This window comes from Pan troglodytes, chromosome 7 (genome assembly GCF_028858775.2).
Source record: "Pan troglodytes isolate AG18354 chromosome 7, NHGRI_mPanTro3-v2.0_pri, whole genome shotgun sequence".
Classification (NCBI taxonomy): Eukaryota; Metazoa; Chordata; class Mammalia; order Primates; family Hominidae; genus Pan; species Pan troglodytes.
Genome location: NC_072405.2, coordinates 127,141,524 through 127,161,823, shown reverse-complemented (window position 1 = coordinate 127,161,823; position 20,300 = coordinate 127,141,524). Strand labels below are relative to the sequence as shown.

The window sequence follows — 20,300 nt, the reverse complement described above, 5'->3', positions numbered from 1 at the left end:
AAGCCTAGAAGGCATACCAAAAGATTATTACAGATTTCTGTAGGTGGTAGGATTACAGGTTGTTTTATTTTCTTTTTAAAGACTAGCCATTTAGTAAACATTTCTTGTTAAATGTTTGTTCACGCCCTTAAGTGCTTCTCTTAAGATTTATTTTTAGGATTATAATTGATAGGCCAAGTGATGGACATGTTTTTGAGATTTGTGATATGCACTAACAGTTTGTTCTGGTGAGATCATACCAGTTTGCACTGCTGGTCAAATTGTATGAGAACATTGGTATTTTCAATTTTTTTTTATAGGTATGCTTACTGGGATAAGTTAATGGAAAACGTTGAAATCGTACTCCTTTCTGGAAAGTATATGTGTGGCTAATCTTTAACATCCGTAAGCAAATATTGAGTGGCTTAAAAGGATAACAGATTTTTTTCATGATATGTACCGAGTACTTTGTGCCACTTTAGGGACACTACAAACGAGTATGAGACAATCTGATAATTGAACATATACACGAACAGCCACAAAGGAAAGCAGACAGTTCAGGAATAATGTAAAAGATTGTAATGTGTTTATGAGAGAAAGTGATTTCTCTTCAAATTTTTTAAACCATTTCTAACTGAGCTTTTATCTATTTGGTAACAGGATGTAAAGATATTTCCACAGAGTGAACTGGCCTGAAATTTCTAATGTTTGCTTTGGTGTGCAGTTCTTGTTGTGAAAATGTCAGTTTAGTTGTTGAGCATAAGTGTCACACATGACTCATTTGCAACTGCAAGCTTGCATACTTTTTCTCTTCTCTCTTCCACTCCCCCATTGGAAGAACCACTGGCCCTATTTGCAGAGCTTTCCCAGAATATGTAGCCTGGAATCTTTATTATATTTATGTTTACACTTTAACACACACTAGCTCAAAAACATATGCCATACCTCATTTTACCTACTCCTAGGCTAAACTCTGAACCAGACTAATCCAGAAAGAAAGCTTTTGCGCAAACACCACTTTTTGAAAGTTGCTAGTTCTAGGTAAGGTAATAGCAGAGGTTTTTTTTCCCTCCTTTGTTCTTAGGTGAAGGTTCAGTCAATATTAATTTTAAATTTTATAACACCACATAAAAATAGATTTCTGTTTTTCCATTAGGAGCAACATTTTACTTTGAATTTTTTTAAAATTAGGGATTCATTGTCTGATAAATTCTGAATTTGATCACAAATTTGGTATAATTTTGGATGTCTAAAAATGTATGGCCATAGACATCATCATTTATGCTATAAGTCACATAAAATGCTCATAAATACAGAACCTGAGAGTCATAAGTAGGGTCTTAGAGTGCTGTAGAAAATACACATAAAATTTAAAATACAACATTTTCTTTTACAAATAACAATATACTAATCATAATTTAAACATTAAGCAAATGTTTAAAAGCTTTTTTTGTTACCTTAGAACTTGTTGTGTTTTATGGCGTGGTTTGGGAAAGTATCTGGGGATGTTTGAGTTCATATTGCCTTGTTCTTTCAGTAAATTTTCCTTATGGCTAGAGGAATTTTGAATACTTGTGTTTAGATGGAGTCTTATCTCATTGTTTTATCAACTACTGCTTTTCCACATACTGTATCCCATATTAATGTTGATCAAGATCTGCCTTGAAAAAAGGTTGGGAGTATATTTTCTGGTGAAAAAAAGCTATGGATACTATTGTTCTTTATCAATTAGTATGCTTTCCAAACTTTTTTTTTTAAATCAGTATGCTTTCCAATTAATGGAAACTTAGTTAAAAAGTAGCTTAAACAATAAGGGAAATAACAGGCTTAATTAACTAAAATTTTGGAAACAGGGAGATCTGAGATTGGTCCAGCAGCTTGATTATGTCATCCAAGAACTCTCCATCCTTAGTGTGTTAGCTTCCTGTCCTCATACTTTAGCATTGTGGTTTACAGGGTGACTGCATGAAGCACCAAGCAAGCCCTACCTATTCACAAAGCAGGAGAGGGAAGGAAGAGAGAGGCATTGTTCTTTTGGGGGGAAAATCTTTCTCAGAAACTCTCTGGCATACTTCACCTGTTACTCAATTGGCTGAACTGTGTTTCATGCCCACTGAAGAACAGGTATTAGCAGAGAGGAATGAGACATCTGTCAATGTGGGGGACATTTGCTTCTCAAACAAAATCAGAATCGACTTAGCAAGAAACAGTGGCCCTGGATTGGCAACCAAAAGTGTTACGTGCTCCCTAATGTGCTAATGACACAATTCATGGAATGGTTTAGTGCTTGCTTCCTAGCTTCCTTCATGTTTGTGTTAATTCGTGAATTTCCAGTCACTCTGTCTTTTCAGGATATTCGATATTCAGGGAATTTATAGGTAAGGACAGAGAAATGTATGTGATTATAAGGCAACTTTAAAGGAAAAAGATAAAAAAAAAAGACTATGAATGGCATGAAATGCAGGTTTTGGAATATGATTAATGTTTTATTCATAGGTGAAAATGGCATTACGGACATCAGGACATCTCTTACTGGGAGTAGTTCGAATCTATCACAGGAAAGCCAAATACCTTCTTGCAGACTGTAATGAAGCATTCATTAAGATAAAGATGGCTTTTCGGCCAGGTAATGTTAAACTTGTTTGGTTTTTGTTGTTGTTGTTTACTTTGGAGTTTCTCATGTTTTTTGTGTTACTGTAGCTAAACACATTTTCTAAATCTACGTGCTTTGTTATAATTGAAATACGAGGAACCCTTCAAAGATAGAGCAAGGCTTGGGGAGGCAGTGCTTCAGGGGAGGAAACCTACTTGCGTCTGTTCTCCCTGTGAAGTAATGGAGCTCACCCCCTTTTGTTCTTCCTTTGGAGCTGCCTTTTTAATACTTTTTTCAGCAGCTTACATAGACTGAGTCATCAAGAGGTTGAAATGTTGGAAACTAATTGTTATGTGATGATTTTTTAAAATATAGCTCAGAAAAGACAATTTTAGGATTTTAAACTTTTTTTCCTAAGTAAATATTCTTTGTAGTTTTTTGTTATTTTGTTTTAGGTAATGATTGGTTATAAAACTGGAGTCTGCCAACCACACCACCATCTAAGTAGATAATTAATATTTAAATTCACATGTCTTTCTATAATTTTTAAAAGCATTGATGAAATTTTTATTCTAATTAAAATAATGTGTATTTTATTAAGAAATGCCTTAAACAGTTTCTACTGAGGATACATTCTAGTACTTCAATTTATGTCAATATGTGAACAGTAAAATGTCTGAGATCTAAGATTTTATTTAAAAGTAAAATATTTAGAAAAAGACTACAATACTTAAATTAACATGTGACCAATAAGCACATTTTATCTAAATAACATGCTTTTTGTTTGTCTTTCAAAGTAAGGCATATTTATTATAGACAACTTGAAAAATATAGGAAAAATATAAAGAAAATTAAAATTGTGTAATTCTTTCTCCAAAATAACCAGCTCCTTTTAACATTTAAGGTACTCTTTTGCAGTCATTCTTTTTCCCCCCTCATAAATATCATGTTTAATTAGGAAACTATTACTAGTTATTTGTTGATATGTCCGTTTAACCATTTATGAGCTTAATGCATAATTAGTGCTTTGACTTTTTCCTAAAGCAAGGAATACGATGTATGAGCATGGAAAAAGAGAAGTACTTGTGCTTCAAGGTATTTTGCATATGTTATCAACCTTTCTATGAGAATATAAACTTAGGAAATTATACCTACTTGTCTCCCTCTGATCCCTAGATAATTTATGGGTAGCTAGATATTTAAGCTTAGCATTTCTTTTCTAGGTGTGGTTGACCTGCCTGAGGAAAATCGGGAAGCAGCTTATAATGCCATTACTTTACCTGAAGAATTTCATGACTTTGATCAGCCACTGCCTGACTTAGAGTATGTGTCTTCTTTTAAAAAAAATTGTTGACTTGGTCTACAATAAGCAGTAGTATTAGCTTCCAAATGTATAGTTTTCCTTGGAATGTTTTACATTAACAGGTAGCTAAAATGCATATATATATTTATATAGGATAGTATATAAATATGGAACATAAAACCTAGAAAGTTGTTCTTCTGTAAGAAAATCATGTGGATGTCAGCTTTAACACAGCTAAGATGTGAGAGTTTTGACAAACTTAGGCCAAAGCTTACGTAAACTGAAACAGTCAGATATGCTTGTTATATAATGATAGCAGGGAATGTAAACTGTTGCTTCATGATATTTTTCAGAGTTATATATTAAAGTCAGCTACTGGTTTGGCCAGGCTATACTCAGAGCCATAATTCTGTTCTGGTTTGTTTTTATTTTTGTTTTAAATGAACATACGAGATAACTTTTTATGAAGAGCAACAAAGGGTCATTGTCATGACACACATTTGAGAGGAGAGAGTTACACAGAGATGGCTGTTATAGCAGAGTACTGTAGTTATGTTTCCCTTTTCTCAAGCCCTTACGATCCAGCTATCATGCCATGATGTTGGAACGTGACTGTAGCTTTCCAAGTGACTTATTAGCATAACTGACAACCAAGAAACTCTACACCATTACAGGTTTCTCTGCTTTTTGAAATGATCTGTGGCTTCTAATTAGAGTAAGTTATGACCTATTTTGTTACTGCATGTGTGTTGATTAGTTCTAGGCTCTATCTAGCTATTTTACTTTTTTCTCTCTTTTTGACATTTTATTTGAAAATTTTTTATTATGGAAATTTTTAAACATAGCTAATAACTGGAGAAATTAGGATTATGAACCTTATATGTCAGTTATTCAGCTTTTTAAGTTGCAAGTATATTGCCAGTCTTATTACATCTATGTTTCCCCAGCTTACCTCACAACCCCCACCAGATTATTTTAAATCAAGTAACAATAATCTTACTTCATCTGTAATAGTTCGATATTTTTCTCTTAGAGGTAAAGAATTTTTAAAGCCTCCATGACCCATCACACCTTTAAAAAAATTATCAGTTATTCCTTAGTATAGACATACCTTGGAGATACTGTGGGTTTGGTTCCACCGCAGTAAAGCAAGTTACACAAATTTTTGGGTTTCACGGTGCCTATAAAAGTTATGTTCACACTGTACTGTAGTCTATTAAGTGTGCAGTAATAGCATTATGTTTAAAAAAGCAGTGAGCTTATCTTAAAAATACTGCAAAAAAAATGCTAGTGATCATCTGAGCCTTCAGCAAGTTGCAGTTCTTTTGCTGGTGGAGGATTTGCCTGCATGTTGATGGCTGCTGACTGATACAGGTGGTGGTTGCTGAAGTTTGAGGTAACTGCGGCAATTTCTTAAAATAAGACAACAGTGAAGTTTGCTGCATCAATTGACTCTTTCATGGGAGATTTCTTTGTAGCGTACAATGCTACCCGATAGCGTTTTACCCGCAGTAGAACTTCTTTCAAAATTAGAGCTAATCGTCTGAAACCCTACCACTGCTTTATCAACCAAGTTTATGGAATATTCTAAACCCTTTGTAGTTGTTTCAGCAATATTCACAGTATCTTCACTAGGAGTAGATTCCATCTCAAGAAACCACTTTCTTTGCTCATCCATAAGAAGTAACTCCTCATTTGTTAAAGTTTTATTCCAAGATTGCATCAATTTAGTTACACCTTCAGGCTCCACTTCTAATTCTAGTTCTCTTGCTTTTTCCACCATATCTGCAGTTACTGCCTCCACTGAAGTCTTGAACCCCTCAAAGTCATGCATCAGGGTTAATGTTAATTTCTTCCAAACTTTCTGTCTATACCACTGAAACTTTCTCCATATGAACAATAAGGTCGTTTTGTTTTCTTATTCATGTTCACTAGAGTAGCATTTTTCATTTCCTTCAAGAACTTTTCCTTTGCATTCAAAACTTGGCTGTTTGGTGCAAGAGGCCTAGCTTTTAGCCTAAATCAGCTTAGGCATGCCTTCTTCACCAAGCTTATTCATTTCTAGCTTTTGATTTAAAGTGAGATACATGTGACTCTTCATTTTACTTGAACAAATAGTAGCCATTGTAGGGTTATTAATTGGCCTTAGTTCAATGTAGTTGTGTCTCAAGGAACAGGGAGGCCCAAGAAGAGGGAGAAACATTGCGGGGGTGGGGGAGGGCAGGAGCAGTCAGAACACACAGAACATTTCTTGATTAAGTTTGCCCATATTATTTGGGCATCCTTTGTGGCACTCCAAAATAATTAAAATAGTAGCATCAAAGATCACTGGGCCAGGTGTAGTGGTTCACACCTATGATCCCAGTGCTTTGGGAGGCTTAGGTGGGAGAATCACTTGAGTCCAGGAGTTTGAGACTAGCCTGGGCAATATAGTAAGATCCCGCCCCCCCATGTCTACTAAAAAATAAGGAAAAAAATTTTAAAGATCACTAATCAAGATCACCATAACAAATATAATAATGAAAAATTTTTAAATAGCTTGAGAATTACCAAAATGTGACACAGAGGCATGAAGTAAGCTTGTGCTGTTGGAAAATGGCACCAACAGACTTGCTTAAGGCAGTGTTACCACAAACCTTTGGTTTGTTAAAAACTCAGCATCTGCGAAACTCAGTAAAATAAAGTGCAGTAAAACAAGGTATGCCTATATGATAGCCAGTCAGCATTCGAATGTCCCCAGTTGACATGTCGGCTTTTTTTTTTTCCCAGTTTGAGTTGAGGCTAAACAAAGTCTACAAACTGCATCTGGTTGATATAGCTTATGGGTCTCCTGAGAATCTGTTACAGCTTTGCCGCCTCCTATTTTTTTTTTCATTGCCATCTATTTTTTGTACAGACTTGGTCAGTTGTTTTGAGGTATTAATGTTCTAGATATGGCTGATAGTGTTTAGATTGGTGTTTAGCATTACACACTTTTTATTTTTTATTTAGTATTTTTAAACTATATGAGAGATTATTCTTTATTAGAGAAAGAAACTGAGTCTCAGGGAAGTCAGGGAACTTTAGAGTTTACACCGCCTGTAAGTTGCAGGGTCCTAATGAAAACCCATGCCTATCTAGCCCATGATTTCTAATTTTTTCCTCTGTACTTGATTTAGTGACTTCTGCATATTACATTGTATTTGCTGATTATTGATGCTTTTCAAATTTAAATACAAGTTAATTTCCAAATCACTTACATTCTTGGATTGTACTGGAATGTGTGAAAGTATTAAATATTAAGGCTTCTAAAACTTGGTGGGTTATACATATATTTTTTTTTAATTTTTCTTATAGAGAGAATTGGGATTTTTTTTTTTCTTATAAATAGACTTGAAACTAAAATGTATTTGACCTTCTTTTAAAGTGACATCGATGTGGCCCAGCAGTTCAGCTTGAATCAGAGTAGAGTGGAAGAGATAACCATGAGAGAAGAAGTTGGGAACATCAGTATTTTACAAGAAAATGATTTTGGTAAAAGAGAAACAAATTACTAGCCATTAATTATAATGTTATATTGTGTTGCTAATAGCAATTTCAAAAGAAAACCAGACTATAGACAGAAAGACTTAAAATTTCATGTAATGCATTTTCATCAAGAAAAGAATTTGGCTTTCTACCAGTAGATTAAGCATTATTTTCATACTTAGAGCTAATTTTTTACCTACTTCTCTCCCTATATGCAATCATAGAACCTGTATATTGATTTCTGCGAGGAGTCCCAACATTGAAGTGGTGATCACGTTTAAACCAACCATTTTGGAACAGTTAGTTTCCCTGTTATACTTGCTATTCAAAAACAGGTATTCAAAACTAGTAGCAAGGCATATTGTTTTTTAAGAGGCGGGGTCTCTGCTGTGTTATCCAGGCTGGAGTGCAGTGGCTCTTCACAGGCTGGATTATAGTACACTACAGCCTCGAACTCTTGGATTCAAGTGATCCTCCTACTTCAGCCTCAAGTAGCTGGGACTACAGGCACATGCCACTGTGCCCAGAACCAGATTCTTTTCTTGATGAAACACATTATAACGGGAAAGTTTCAGCTGTGACTGTTAATGTAACTTAACATACATACATATTTAGAGTTTATCAAACATATTTTAGGATCATTTAAATCTAGATCTAAGTTTGAATTTGCTAGTCATGCCCCAGTGTTGTAACTGTGTGTAATTGAGTCATTTTAAAAAATTCAGATGCTAAAGATGTAAAGTTTAAACTAGATATTTTAACATTTGAAGTAAGACTTCAGTAAGCAAATGTGACATAATTATAATAAATCATTAGCTGTTTTCTTTTATCACAGTGCTATTTCTAATCTTTCTAAACTAATGACAAATTAAAATTTGTTTAGGTGATTTTGGAATGGATGATCGTGAGATAATGAGAGAAGGCAGTGCTTTTGAGGATGACGACATGTTAGTAAGCACTACTACTTCTAACCTCCTATTAGAGTCTGAACAGAGCACCAGCAATCTGAATGAGAAAATTAACCATTTAGAATATGAAGATCAATATAAGGATGATAATTTTGGAGAAGGAAATGATGGTGGAATATTAGGTATGTGAGAAAATGATGGTTATTCGAGCATAAACAGAATTTCTTTATTAAGTTGTAAAGTTTTGGAAACAGTTGCTAATTCTGAGTCTTGAACAGCTTTTAGATATATATGAGTGAATTGTGATCAGTTGGTTCAATAGGACATTTTGGTAAAACTAGCCTCTTAAAATGTTGTAACAAAACCTAAATATGCTTATCTCGGAATGCTAAATTTTATTAGTACTTAAAACTGTTCTGTTTGTGTTTGATAGCTGTGTTAAGTAAATATTTTTTTAAATAGATAAACTAGAAAATACAAATGAAGAATGAGAATTTTTTTTTATATACTGTTTTATACTTTTATAAACTACCTGGAGGAGAAACAGATAAAAATTGAATATATGTTTAAATTTTATCCCTTTTAACATAATTTTGTTTCTCCATTGATTGGCTATTGTGGTTTGGCATTTCTTTTTCAAATTATAACTTACATTCCCTATTTCAGATGACAAACTTATTAGTAATAATGATGGCGGTATCTTTGATGATCCCCCTGCCCTCTCTGAGGCAGGGGTGATGTTGCCAGAGCAGCCTGCACATGACGATATGGATGAGGATGATAATGTATCAAGTAAGCATTTCGTGTTCAGTGATTCTGGGGATGATTGTATGGCATCCAGAAAGATACTTACCATAGAAGATGACAAACTAAAAGTTGTAGTTTTTAATGAATTATAAATATCTTTAAGTACAGTGCTTATGATTACTGGTTCTGATTCTATGTTTAATCTTGCACCCCTCCCCATTTTTTTGGCCAATTGGGTTCAAGTCTGGCGGGGCTTTCCCATTAACTAGAAAAATATTTTTTCTTAGTAATAACAGGATTTCTTTCCATTTCATGAAGAGATTTTTCTCCTCCCCATTTGTGGGATATATGTTATATACCAAGGCTTTTTGTGACTTTTTTTTTTTTTTTACAGTGGGTGGGCCTGATAGTCCTGATTCAGTGGATCCCGTTGAACCAATGCCAACCATGACTGATCAAACAACACTTGTTCCAAATGAGGAAGAAGCATTTGCATTGGAACCTATTGATATAACTGGTAAGCATATGAACCTTTAGATTTATACAGCATACAACATAAGGTCCTATTTCTGGTTTTTGCCTGTCTACTGATCTGCCACTGTCGTATTAGATAACTAGGCTTCTTGCTTTTTTCTGTTTTTTTGGCCTGTCTACTGATCTGCTACTGTTGCTTTAGTTAACTAGGCTTCTTGCTTTTATGTCACAGTCATCTGTCATAGAGTCTTTCTTCTATCCAATTATAATTTTGAGTATTTTGTAGAATGTCTGTGCAAGTTGCTGTGAAATACAAAAGTATAGAACAAGCTTTCTGATAATGCATATCTTAGTCTCTGGGGTTCCCAGAAAGTTAGCAGCTTACTTGTGTAACAACTGGAAAACATTGGAAAGCATTTTTTAATAAAGTACAATTCTAAATGCTGTGCAGTTGGTCTACGAGCTGGAAAAAACTAAAAGTATTCTTTAAAAAAAAAAACAAAACTAGAGGCTGGTATGGTGGCTCACACTTGTAATCCAGTACTTTGGGAGGCCCAAGCAGGAAAACCACTTGAGGCCAGGAGTTTGAGACAAGCTTGGGCAGTAAATATAGTAAGACCTGTCTCTTCAAAAAGAAATTTTTTTTAAAATTTTATTTACTCTTAGAATTTGCCTTTTTCCACACATTCTGAAAAAAGAAATTTTTTTAAATTTAAAAACTGGAAATGTCAAAATTTCTAGAATAATCTTTTTCTTGTAGTTTTTTTAAGTAACATTGCAAGACACATTATTTAATTTGAGGAAAGCTGCTTCTGAATGACAGACAATTTGAGATAATGGGGATATAAAACCTAACAATTTCTAGATGGTTTATGAGGACAGTAGGATAGAATACTTGAAATTGATTACAGTGTAATTTAACATAGTTTTTACCTTTAAGTAGAGCAAGATTACCCTTTTGGGTTTCCCATTGATGAGGGAAATGGGCAATTAAGTAAAATATATACTGTATTAGATGGTGAGATTAGAGAGAGACTCTCACTGTGTAACATCTTTTTGTATTTTTTTTTTAAGTGTTGAACCAAAAACCTTTGGGGTATGTCTGACAGGGTGAAATCTTGAGGATTTTATTTAACCTCATGCGCTTTTCTGCATTTTAAAAAAGTGAGGCAATACAACCTACTTGTAAGTTGTAAGGATTAGAAATGACTTTTAAAATGTCTAGGATGGAGTTACAGGTCTATCTGACTGGGCTTGGGCTTGTTTCATTCTATCAGGCAGCTTCCACAACTGCCATATGTGAATTACAACTTTTCTAATAAAAATAACAGTATTTACAATCATTAAAGAAAACTCAATCTGTGAGTTTGAGTGATGGGCCCTGTTTCAAATGAGAAAATGAGCCCAACTCTGAAGAGTGTGATATGTTCATTGTTTACAGTATAAAACTACATAGGCAAAAATGTGTTGGCCCTTGTGTCATTTTGCTTATTTTGTGCTAAAAGTCTATACATACTCATTCAGCAAATTTTTGTTGAATGCCTGTTGTGTTCCAGCCTCTCTTCTGAATGGTGGTTGGAAAACATCAGTTAAAACCTTCTATCCTCATGAAGTTTAACTTCTCTGCTAGAGTCTGTGTGTAGAAAAGCAGGGGAATATAGTCAGTCCAGATCTTGTAGCTGTGCGTTCCATGCGGGCCTCTCAGGAAAATGATCTTATTTTTTATTATCATTCCAGTTAAAGAAACAAAAGCCAAGAGGAAGAGGAAGCTAATTGTTGACAGTGTCAAAGAGTTGGATAGCAAGACAATTAGAGCCCAACTTAGTGATTATTCAGATATTGTTACTACTTTGGATCTGGCACCGCCCACCAAGAAATTGATGATGTGGAAAGAGACAGGAGGAGTAGAAAAACTGTTTTCTTTACCTGCTCAGCCTTTGTGGAATAACAGACTACTGAAGGTAATATAGTTTGCAGAATTTTTACTTCATATACATTTTGAGCATCTAAAAAAAAAAAAGATTCTAAAACCTTTGAATCATTTTTGATCAAGTATTTTGCAACTGTGTGGCACATTTTCTTTTTTCTCCCTTAAATCACAGTGTACTGGGCATAACTTCATCTGAAATATATGGATAAGTGAGACCTGCATTTCTAAAAGATGTAAAATGAATTTTCCTTACATTAAAAAGCCACTGACGTGTTTAATAATACTTCTCTCTGTAATAAATTATTAGTTATATCGTCTTAGTGTGTTTTACATCTGAATTCTTGAAATGTTTTCTGAATGAAACATGAGTGGTTCTCCTTTTTCCACAGTAAAGAATTCTGGCTTCAGGAGGTTTTTTGTTGTTTTGTTTTTGTTTGTTTGTTTGTTTTCCATTTATAGGCTCTTTTCTGCTCACATTCCACAGTATTCCAAAATAAGACTCACAGGTGTCTGGTGAATGAAGCAGTGCTGTTAGGCTACTATTCTGTCTGAAGTTGAGATATGCACAGAACCTATTGATTTTACCGTGTATTTAGAATATAGTAATATATTCTAAATCTAAAGTATCCCAGAGCAACAAAGTTGTGCTCTTTATTGTAAGCCCTATCATATAATTATTTTTAAGAAGGTCCTTAAACTATTTATTCTTTGACTGAGTAATTTCATTATTAGAAATTTTTCCTAAGGAAGTAATTCAAAGTGTGGAAAAGCTATCTCTGTGAAAATGTTGATTACATTGTTGTTTACAGTTTAAAAAGAGAGAAGCCTGAAATTTTAAAAGTAGAGGAATGGTTCAAAATGAAATATTATGTAGCCATTAAAAGTAGTTTAAATGAGACCAGAAGCAGAGGCTCATGCCTGTAATCCCAGCACTTTGGGAGGCTGAGGCGAGTGGATCACTTGAGGTCAGGAGTTTGAGACCAGCTTGGCTAACATGGTAAAATCCCATCTGTACTAATAATATAAAAATTAGCCGTGTGTGGTGGTACACACCTGTAATCCCAGCTATTCAGGAGGCTGAGGCACAAGAATCACTTGAACCCGGGGGGCGGAGGTTGCAATGAGCTGAGATTGTGCCACTGCGCTCCAGCCTGGGCGACAGAGTGAGACTCCATCTCAAAAAAAAAAAAAAAAAAAAAAAAAGTTTAAATGACAGCTAATAAGGTTACCATATGTAAGGGAAGAAAACACAATTTAAAGCTATTTTGTGTGAGACCAGTTAGGATGAGTTTTAATTGATGAATATGAAAATAAACTGCAGGCAGATAAATAGAAAACCCCTTAAGGTTGTGAGATAATGGATACAGTTTTTTTAGTTTATCTAAAATGTCTGCAGTTATAATTTGAAAACTCATTTAAAATCGTTATCAGATGGAATGAAATGTGAATATGATAAAAGCCATGCTAAATTATACACTTATATTTATTAGAACATACCTTTGGAAGATAGAAATCAGTGGTGACTTTTTAATTAGATTTATTTTATAATTGAAATTTTTCTTTTTTTTTTTAATAGCTCTTTACACGCTGTCTTACACCGCTTGTACCAGAAGACCTTAGAAAAAGGAGGAAAGGAGGAGAGGCAGATAATTTGGATGAATTCCTCAAAGAATTTGAAAATCCAGAGGTTCCTAGAGAGGACCAGCAACAGCAGCACCAGCAGCGTGATGTTATCGGTTTGTTCTGTTGGAATAGTTCCTTGATGAAGTTCACATGAGTATTTGGCTTAAAATTTACCTTTATACTGTCAGAGTGAAAGAAATGAGGAATCAAAGATATACTCAAATGTTTGGGCAGGGAAATGCATTGGATCTGATTGCCTCATTTAAGTATGAAGCTTCCTGACTTTCCAGAGGTTTAAGGTTCAGAACTGGCAGGGTAGATAGTCTGCTAAAGAATTGTCCTACATTGTACTGAGGGTAGGACTTGACCTTTTAAGATCCCCTTTCCCCTTTACGTATATTGCTAAAAATTGAGTAAATCTTTATGGAGCTAAAATTTTATCAGGCCTTCTTCATTAAAGAAAGCATTATGTATGTCTTAGTGTACTAGTTTAAAAAATAAATGGTTCTATAATACTGTTCAAAACTGTATGACCTATGTTTTCTCTTCATATGACCAATTGCAGATGAGCCCATTATTGAAGAGCCAAGCCGCCTCCAGGAGTCAGTGATGGAGGCCAGCAGAACAAACATAGATGAGTCAGCTATGCCTCCACCACCACCTCAGGGAGTTAAGCGAAAAGCTGGACAAATTGACCCAGAGCCTGTGATGCCTGTAAGTAAGCAAATCTATCCGTTAAGTCATTTGAAGGTATTCATACAGTCAGTAGCAAATGGTATTTAGGGAGGCCTTTTGAAGTATCTTGGTTTTGACAGAAAATGGTAAGGAATGAGTCCAGAGGAAGAAGAGCAACAGGATATAGACAGTCCACTCGGAGTGAGAGAATATGTTCTGGGAGTCGGTGCAGTCTTTCCTGACTCTTTTTGAATAGTATTGCTTTAGAGTGCTCCAGAGTGAGCATCCTTGACTCTGAAGTTGGTTCTGATTTATTATTTGGCAAACATTCCTGCATACCTTCAGTACTAGGCAGTTTTAGGTTATCTTATTAAGTAATCAGAATAAACTTCAAATACCTGAGAAAATGTAAAGCAGTATCTGTCTGCTTCATTCAAACTTTGACTACCATTGAGTTCAGCTAGGATAGGAAAGCTAAGCAAGTATGAAGGAGGAAATAGTAGGGTTTGGTTTAAGGCTTTCCAATCTTAAGTCCATAGAACAAATGAATTTGTGCAAAAGGAGGCTTTTAGATAACCTTAGGCTTCTTGTTCAGCCTCCATCAAGAATACTCTGCCAATTTTAAGAACTAGTTTTCTGTGCCCTCTGGTGGTAAGAGTTGTCAATAAGAGCATTTTTCTGTATGAGCTCAGGAATAGGAACACAGTAATGAGTAGGTGACTTTCATAACCACCCTCCTTCTGGTAATTCTTTAGTTTCTTTTAAAGACTTTGGTTTTAATGTTCTTAACTCTTTCTGTAAAGCCTGAGAGAAGATATAGGAAGTGGACCCAGAAAAGCAATGTCCTCACTCCTATTATTTGCTGCCGTGAGACATTCAAGACTCTCAGAGTGAAAGCTTATGATTTATAAGTTACAATGTAATAACCTTACAGAAGCTTTAGTAGATAAAAAGCATTTGACTCCTAAAAAGTAAGTATGAAAATGAAACGTGGTTTAGGATAAGCAGTCAGTTTCTTTTGTAAGCTACTTCAGTGTAGTTTTATAAAAAAATCAAAAAAGATACATACTGTAATAAATTTTTCCTTGTGGGGAAGTATAGAGATAGAATCTCAGTATTTCTTTTTGACTAGAAAACTTCAGCCACTGTGTATTTTCATATTTAAAATAAGCTACTTTAAAAGCATACATCTTAAATTGTCGTATTTGTATTGCTTTAAGCCTCAGCAGGTAGAGCAGATGGAAATACCACCTGTAGAGCTTCCCCCAGAAGAACCTCCAAATATCTGTCAGCTAATACCAGAGTTAGAACTTCTGCCAGAAAAAGAGAAGGAGAAAGAGAAGGAAAAAGAAGATGATGAAGAGGAAGAGGTAAACTAATTAATAATTTTCATTCCAGATTTAGCAAAAACCTCCAACCAACTTTCTTTTATTTTTCATATTGGGGCTAACTTAATTGATGTTGAGCATCAGAGTTATTTAAAAATGTTAGAATATAAGCAAAATTTTACCGTATTCTTCGTGGTATTGATCATCATTAGGAACATCAAATTTTATGCTGCGCTGTAACTCATTGGCTCTCTTGTGGGGTTTTGAAGGACATGGAATTGTCCTTACACTGATTTCTTGCTTGGCTTCTAAATTGCTTGTAGCTGCTTTTACTATCTTGTGGTCAGTGGTCGATTCTTACCGCTGTTATCGTCTGCTTCTGATATAACCTTTTCTGTATCTTTGGTGGCCTGGAAATCAGATAACCATATGTTTTCCACTTGTCTGGGTTTTGTTTTTGTTTTTCTTTTACTTGGACCAGGGTAAAGCATAACTTTGCTAAAACACTTAGACTGAGTGAAGGCTTAAATGACTTTTTCTTTTTACAAAGTAAGAGGTGTTTTAGGAATCAATCTCTTTTTCCTGGGGCATGTTTACACTGTTGAAGGTCTTTTTTCGTCTTTTTCTTCCTTATTTCTGGATCATTGAGGTTGTTGTTTAAGACTTGGAATTTATTCTTCTGTTTGATATTCTATCGGAAATGTTACTTAAACCTTTAAATTTAAAATAAGGTGTCCTTTAGGTAGCATTGAAGCTGTTTAAATTTCTTCGAGACCAAAAAAGGTTATGGACTGGATAAATTTTCATTAGCATCTGTTCTTAATTCTAATAATAGTGCTTATCTTTAATATGAATATCTTATTTTAAAGCCAAAATTAGTTTCAGAGCCACTTCTACCTATGTGTGAGGATGTGCCATTATCTCAGACTTAGTTGTGAATGAGTATTAAAATAGTTGTGGTTTCTGTTATGGCTGGTATATAGTTTCACCATAGCCTGGGAACATCACAGCTGCTGCCTTGCACCCACCTTGGACTTTAAAAAGTCATTTAGGCAGCATGTGGCTGAGAACTAGGTTGCTCAAGTGAAACATATAATAAGGAGTATAGCCCATTCATTTTAAAACACCATATAAACCAATAATAAATCCTCAACTTAGGTAGTCTGCAGGCTCTTTGGTACTGCTCCACAATGAGATTAAGAGTCTGCCAGAACATAAGTCATCTAGAAAATCATGTTGCAATATTTATGTATGTATATTTAGTTGAAATAAACAGTATATTTAGTGGTACAGTTGATTTATATCCTGAAGTTCTTTAAGAGGGGCCAGTAACCAAAAGCTCTATGATCAGCAGCAGTCCACAGACCACATAGTGTGTGTAGATAGCATCCTTATAGCGCAATATAGAAGCATACTTTCAGCCAAATGTTTGCTTGCATATAGAGGACTTTGCCTTGTAATTTAAGAAAAACAAACTCTTCAGTTTGCACTCTAGATGCTAAGTGATTGCTCAGCAGCATTAAGTACAGTTTTCTATTAGTTCAAAATATACAATCTCAAGGTAATTTAGGAGCTTTTAGGAGATGTAGAAATACTTCATTTTTCATTGGACTTGTTTTGTCAGCTTTTTGGGGGTCATTTTTATTCAGGATGAAGATGCATCAGGGGGCGATCAAGATCAGGAAGAAAGAAGGTGGAACAAAAGGACTCAGCAGATGCTTCATGGTCTTCAGGTATTGCCACTGTTGTCTTAGAGGAAAATGCTTCATCAGAGGCTTTTGGCATTGTTCCCTGAAAAAAAAAAGTTAGATGCTGGAAACGGAAAGCATACCTTTGTCAAACTTTTTCCAAAACTACATTTTTTTTTCTTTTTTTTTTTTTTCTGGAGGGAGAGTTTTCTTTTCTTTTTTTTTTTTTTTTTTGTTATAGTTTAAGTTTTAATTAAATACACAAACTGTTAGGCCAAGAGTAAGCCGGAAAAGCATGCAGGAGAATGCTTGTGGTTTTCCTGAAAAGCAGAACCATGGTGACATACCACACAACTCCTTTGTATGCCTGCACCTTCTTGTTTTTTGTTGAGTAAATTTAATGTGCTGAATCATTAAATTTATTGGGTCATTGTGTAGCATCAGACGTTACTTTTCCTTGTGTTTTAATGTCCTAGACATAGACAGGATATCTTGAATGTCTGCAAAATGCCAAGCAAGTTGCTCAAGGTTTCTTAAAATAGGACAGTTGACATTTATTTATTTATTTTTTACTTTAAAAACTATAAGTGCTAGATTTTACTACTATATTACATTAGCTGTCTAAAGAAATTGGTTATTTTAATAATACATGTCAGAACAATTTTGCTGGTTTCTTGGACTTTCTTATTTGGATTTTAGATGTACCATAACATACTTTGGCCTTTTACCCTCTTGATTAACATGAGAATCACATACTATTTAAAAAAGTGCAATCTTTGTCCTAAGCAGAATATATAGTTTGTTTTTTCCAGTAACCAAAATTAGCATCTGTGTTAGTCTGTTTTGTGTTGCTCTAAAGGAATACCTGAGTCTGGGTAATTTATAAAGAAGTTTATTTGGCTCACAGTTCTGCAGACTATACAAGAAGCAAAGCACCAGCATCTGCTTCTGGTGAGGCCTGGGAAAGCTTATAGTCATGGTGGAAGGCGAAGGGGGAGCAGGTGTGTCACATGGCAAGAGAGGGCATGAGAGAGATGGCTAGGCTCTTTTAAACAAGCAGCTCTCGTGTTAACTAATGAGCAAGAATTCACTGATTGCCACAGGGAGCGATTCATAAGGGATCCACCACCACCCCCATCCCCACCCCGTGACACAAACACCTCACTAGGCTCCATCTCTAATACTGGGAAATTAGTTTCAGCATGAGATTTGGAGGGGACAAATATTCAAACTGTATCAGCATCCTCACTGAATTACTACTTTATTATACAGATTAAGTTACCCTTTTTTGGTTTTATTTCAGCGTGCTCTTGCTAAAACTGGAGCTGAATCTATCAGTTTGCTTGAGTTATGTCGAAATACGAACAGAAAACAAGCTGCCGCAAAGTTCTACAGCTTCTTGGTTCTTAAAAAGCAGCAAGCTATTGAGCTGACACAGGAAGAACCGTACAGTGACATCATCGCAACACCTGGACCAAGGTTCCATATTATATGAGGAGCTAGAAGCATTATAGCTAGTGTTTGATTCACTAGTGCTTACAAATTGCCCCCATGTGTAGGGGACACAGAACCCTTTGAGAAAACTTAGATTTTTGTCTGTACAAAGTCTTTGCCTTTTTCCTTCTTCATTTTTTTCCAGTACATTAAATTTGTCAATTTCATCTTTGAGGGAAACTGATTAGATGGGTTGTGTTTGTGTTCTGATGGAGAAAACAGCACCCCAAGGACTCAGAAGATGATTTTAACAGTTCAGAACAGATGTGTGCAATATTGGTGCATGTAATAATGTTGAGTGGCAGTCAAAAGTCATGATTTTTATCTTAGTTCTTCATTACTGCATTGAAAAGGAAAACCTGTCTGAGAAAATGCCTGACAGTTTAATTTAAAACTATGGTGTAAGTCTTTGACAAGAAAAAAAAAAAAAAAACACTTCTTTCCATCAGTAACACTGGCAATCTTCCTGTTAACCACTCTCCTTAGGGATGGTATCTGAAACAACAATGGTCACCCTCTTGAGATTCGTTTTAAGTGTAATTCCATAATGAGCAGAGGTGTACGCGAAATTGTGTTATGACTGATAACCTTCAGCTACAAAAAGATAGGACTGACCTGGTTTAAAGTGTTCTATTTTGTAAATCATTCCATTTGAGTGTTTCTGATGAACTTGGCTATCCTGAAATCTGTTATTTTAGTGAGGCTCCAAAATGAGCAAAGCTAGGCCTGATTAGAGTAGAGTGACTATTAAAAAACATAACTTTCTAGGAGCTATAAATCAAAGTTTTAAAAAGATGTTTGGATATATTTGAGTATTCCGATCATGAAAACAGAAATTGCCCTGCCTACTACAAGGACAGACTGATGGGAAATTATGCACCTGGTCAACTTAGCTTTTAAGCAGACGATGCTGTAAAAACTAACGGCTTCTCTGATATTTATTGTAAGTTTTAGTACTGATCTCCTTTTCCAGTGCTGCACACTCCTGTGTTTGGAACTTTAATAGCGTTGCAACGAAATCCTATATCCAGTTTCCTGTAATTTAATTGAAGAAAAATACATCCAAATAAAGACTTTATTATTAACAGACCAGATAGCATCAGAAATCATGTGACTGTTATGATTATCAGAATATGTCTTAACTTTTTAGGGCAAAGTTAACACTGAAAGTTCTAGCTTAAGTGTTGAAACTTTTGTGGGAAAAAAAATCACTTTTGAAACTCAGACTTCAGTGTATACCCAATAATTTAAAATTATGTGAAATGTTTTAAATTTGTGAACTCGTAATTAGTGTTTTAATGATTCAGTTTCTTCAGAGTGGTAATTGTATAAAATTGCTATTGCAGCTTTATATTCAATATGATGTGCCTGTAAACCAAGGAGTTTTCCCCGTTTGTAAAAAGACATTGTAGATAATTGAATGTTTGATTTTAGAAAGGTCATTAGTTTCTTGTTACACATTTTGTTAGTCTGGTTTTTGTTGCTTATCGGGTTTAATATTGTTCTTGAAAATAGTTGATGCTATGTTATGTATAACTTTTCTAATAAAAGTTGTGTTATAAGCTGTACTTTTTTGAGTATTCATTATTCAGTTGGTGATGGTCCCCACGGGAAAGTTGGCTGAAAAAGTTAATAGAGCCAAACACTTCATTTGTTTGCCTTATCTAGAATAGTTATCCATACAAACCAAATGAATTTTTCAAAAGAGGTCGTAGACTAAAAAATGGGACACAGACTAGCTTGTCTCCAACCTTCTTTGTTAACAGAACTAGGTGATCTGAAATTTTAATAAATATATAATTGTTATGTGTGAAGGTATTAAGATTAAAAATGAAACCAACAAATGGCTGGTACAGAGGAAGCTTTGGGGCATAAATATAGCTCTCTAACTGCTAAGTACATACAAACTGACATGCTATGTGTGTACATCCTTGGTGCTCCAAACAAGCTAGGTGGGTAGGCAGGTGCTAGAAATATCCTAGGTCAATCTGAGAAGCCAAACTGAAAACCAGGATGTTCAGTAACCTGACATGTACCCACTTTTACATTCT

At 34.9% G+C, this 20,300-nt stretch overlaps 1 protein-coding gene across 5 annotated transcripts in view; it reads left to right on the top strand.

Annotated features, from left to right (window-relative positions):
• RAD21 (RAD21 cohesin complex component) overlaps positions 1 to 19,817 on the top strand; it is a 28,989-nt gene extending 9,172 nt beyond the window's left edge. For 4 of the 5 annotated variants that reach the window (XM_009455794.4, XM_009455795.5, XM_009455796.5 and 1 more), the window contains exons 3-14: positions 2,476 to 2,605; positions 3,796 to 3,895; positions 7,282 to 7,388; positions 8,266 to 8,472; positions 8,957 to 9,082; positions 9,432 to 9,554; positions 11,249 to 11,472; positions 13,018 to 13,177; positions 13,630 to 13,778; positions 14,960 to 15,109; positions 16,717 to 16,800; positions 18,059 to 19,817. In XM_009455794.4, coding sequence (XP_009454069.1) covers positions 2,476 to 2,605; positions 3,796 to 3,895; positions 7,282 to 7,388; positions 8,266 to 8,472; positions 8,957 to 9,082; positions 9,432 to 9,554; positions 11,249 to 11,472; positions 13,018 to 13,177; positions 13,630 to 13,778; positions 14,960 to 15,109; positions 16,717 to 16,800; positions 18,059 to 18,250 — 1,752 coding nt within the window. In that variant the 3' untranslated portion in view covers positions 18,251 to 19,817. 5 annotated transcript variants of the gene reach the window in all.
• Positions 19,818 to 20,300: the final 483 nt, after the last annotated feature.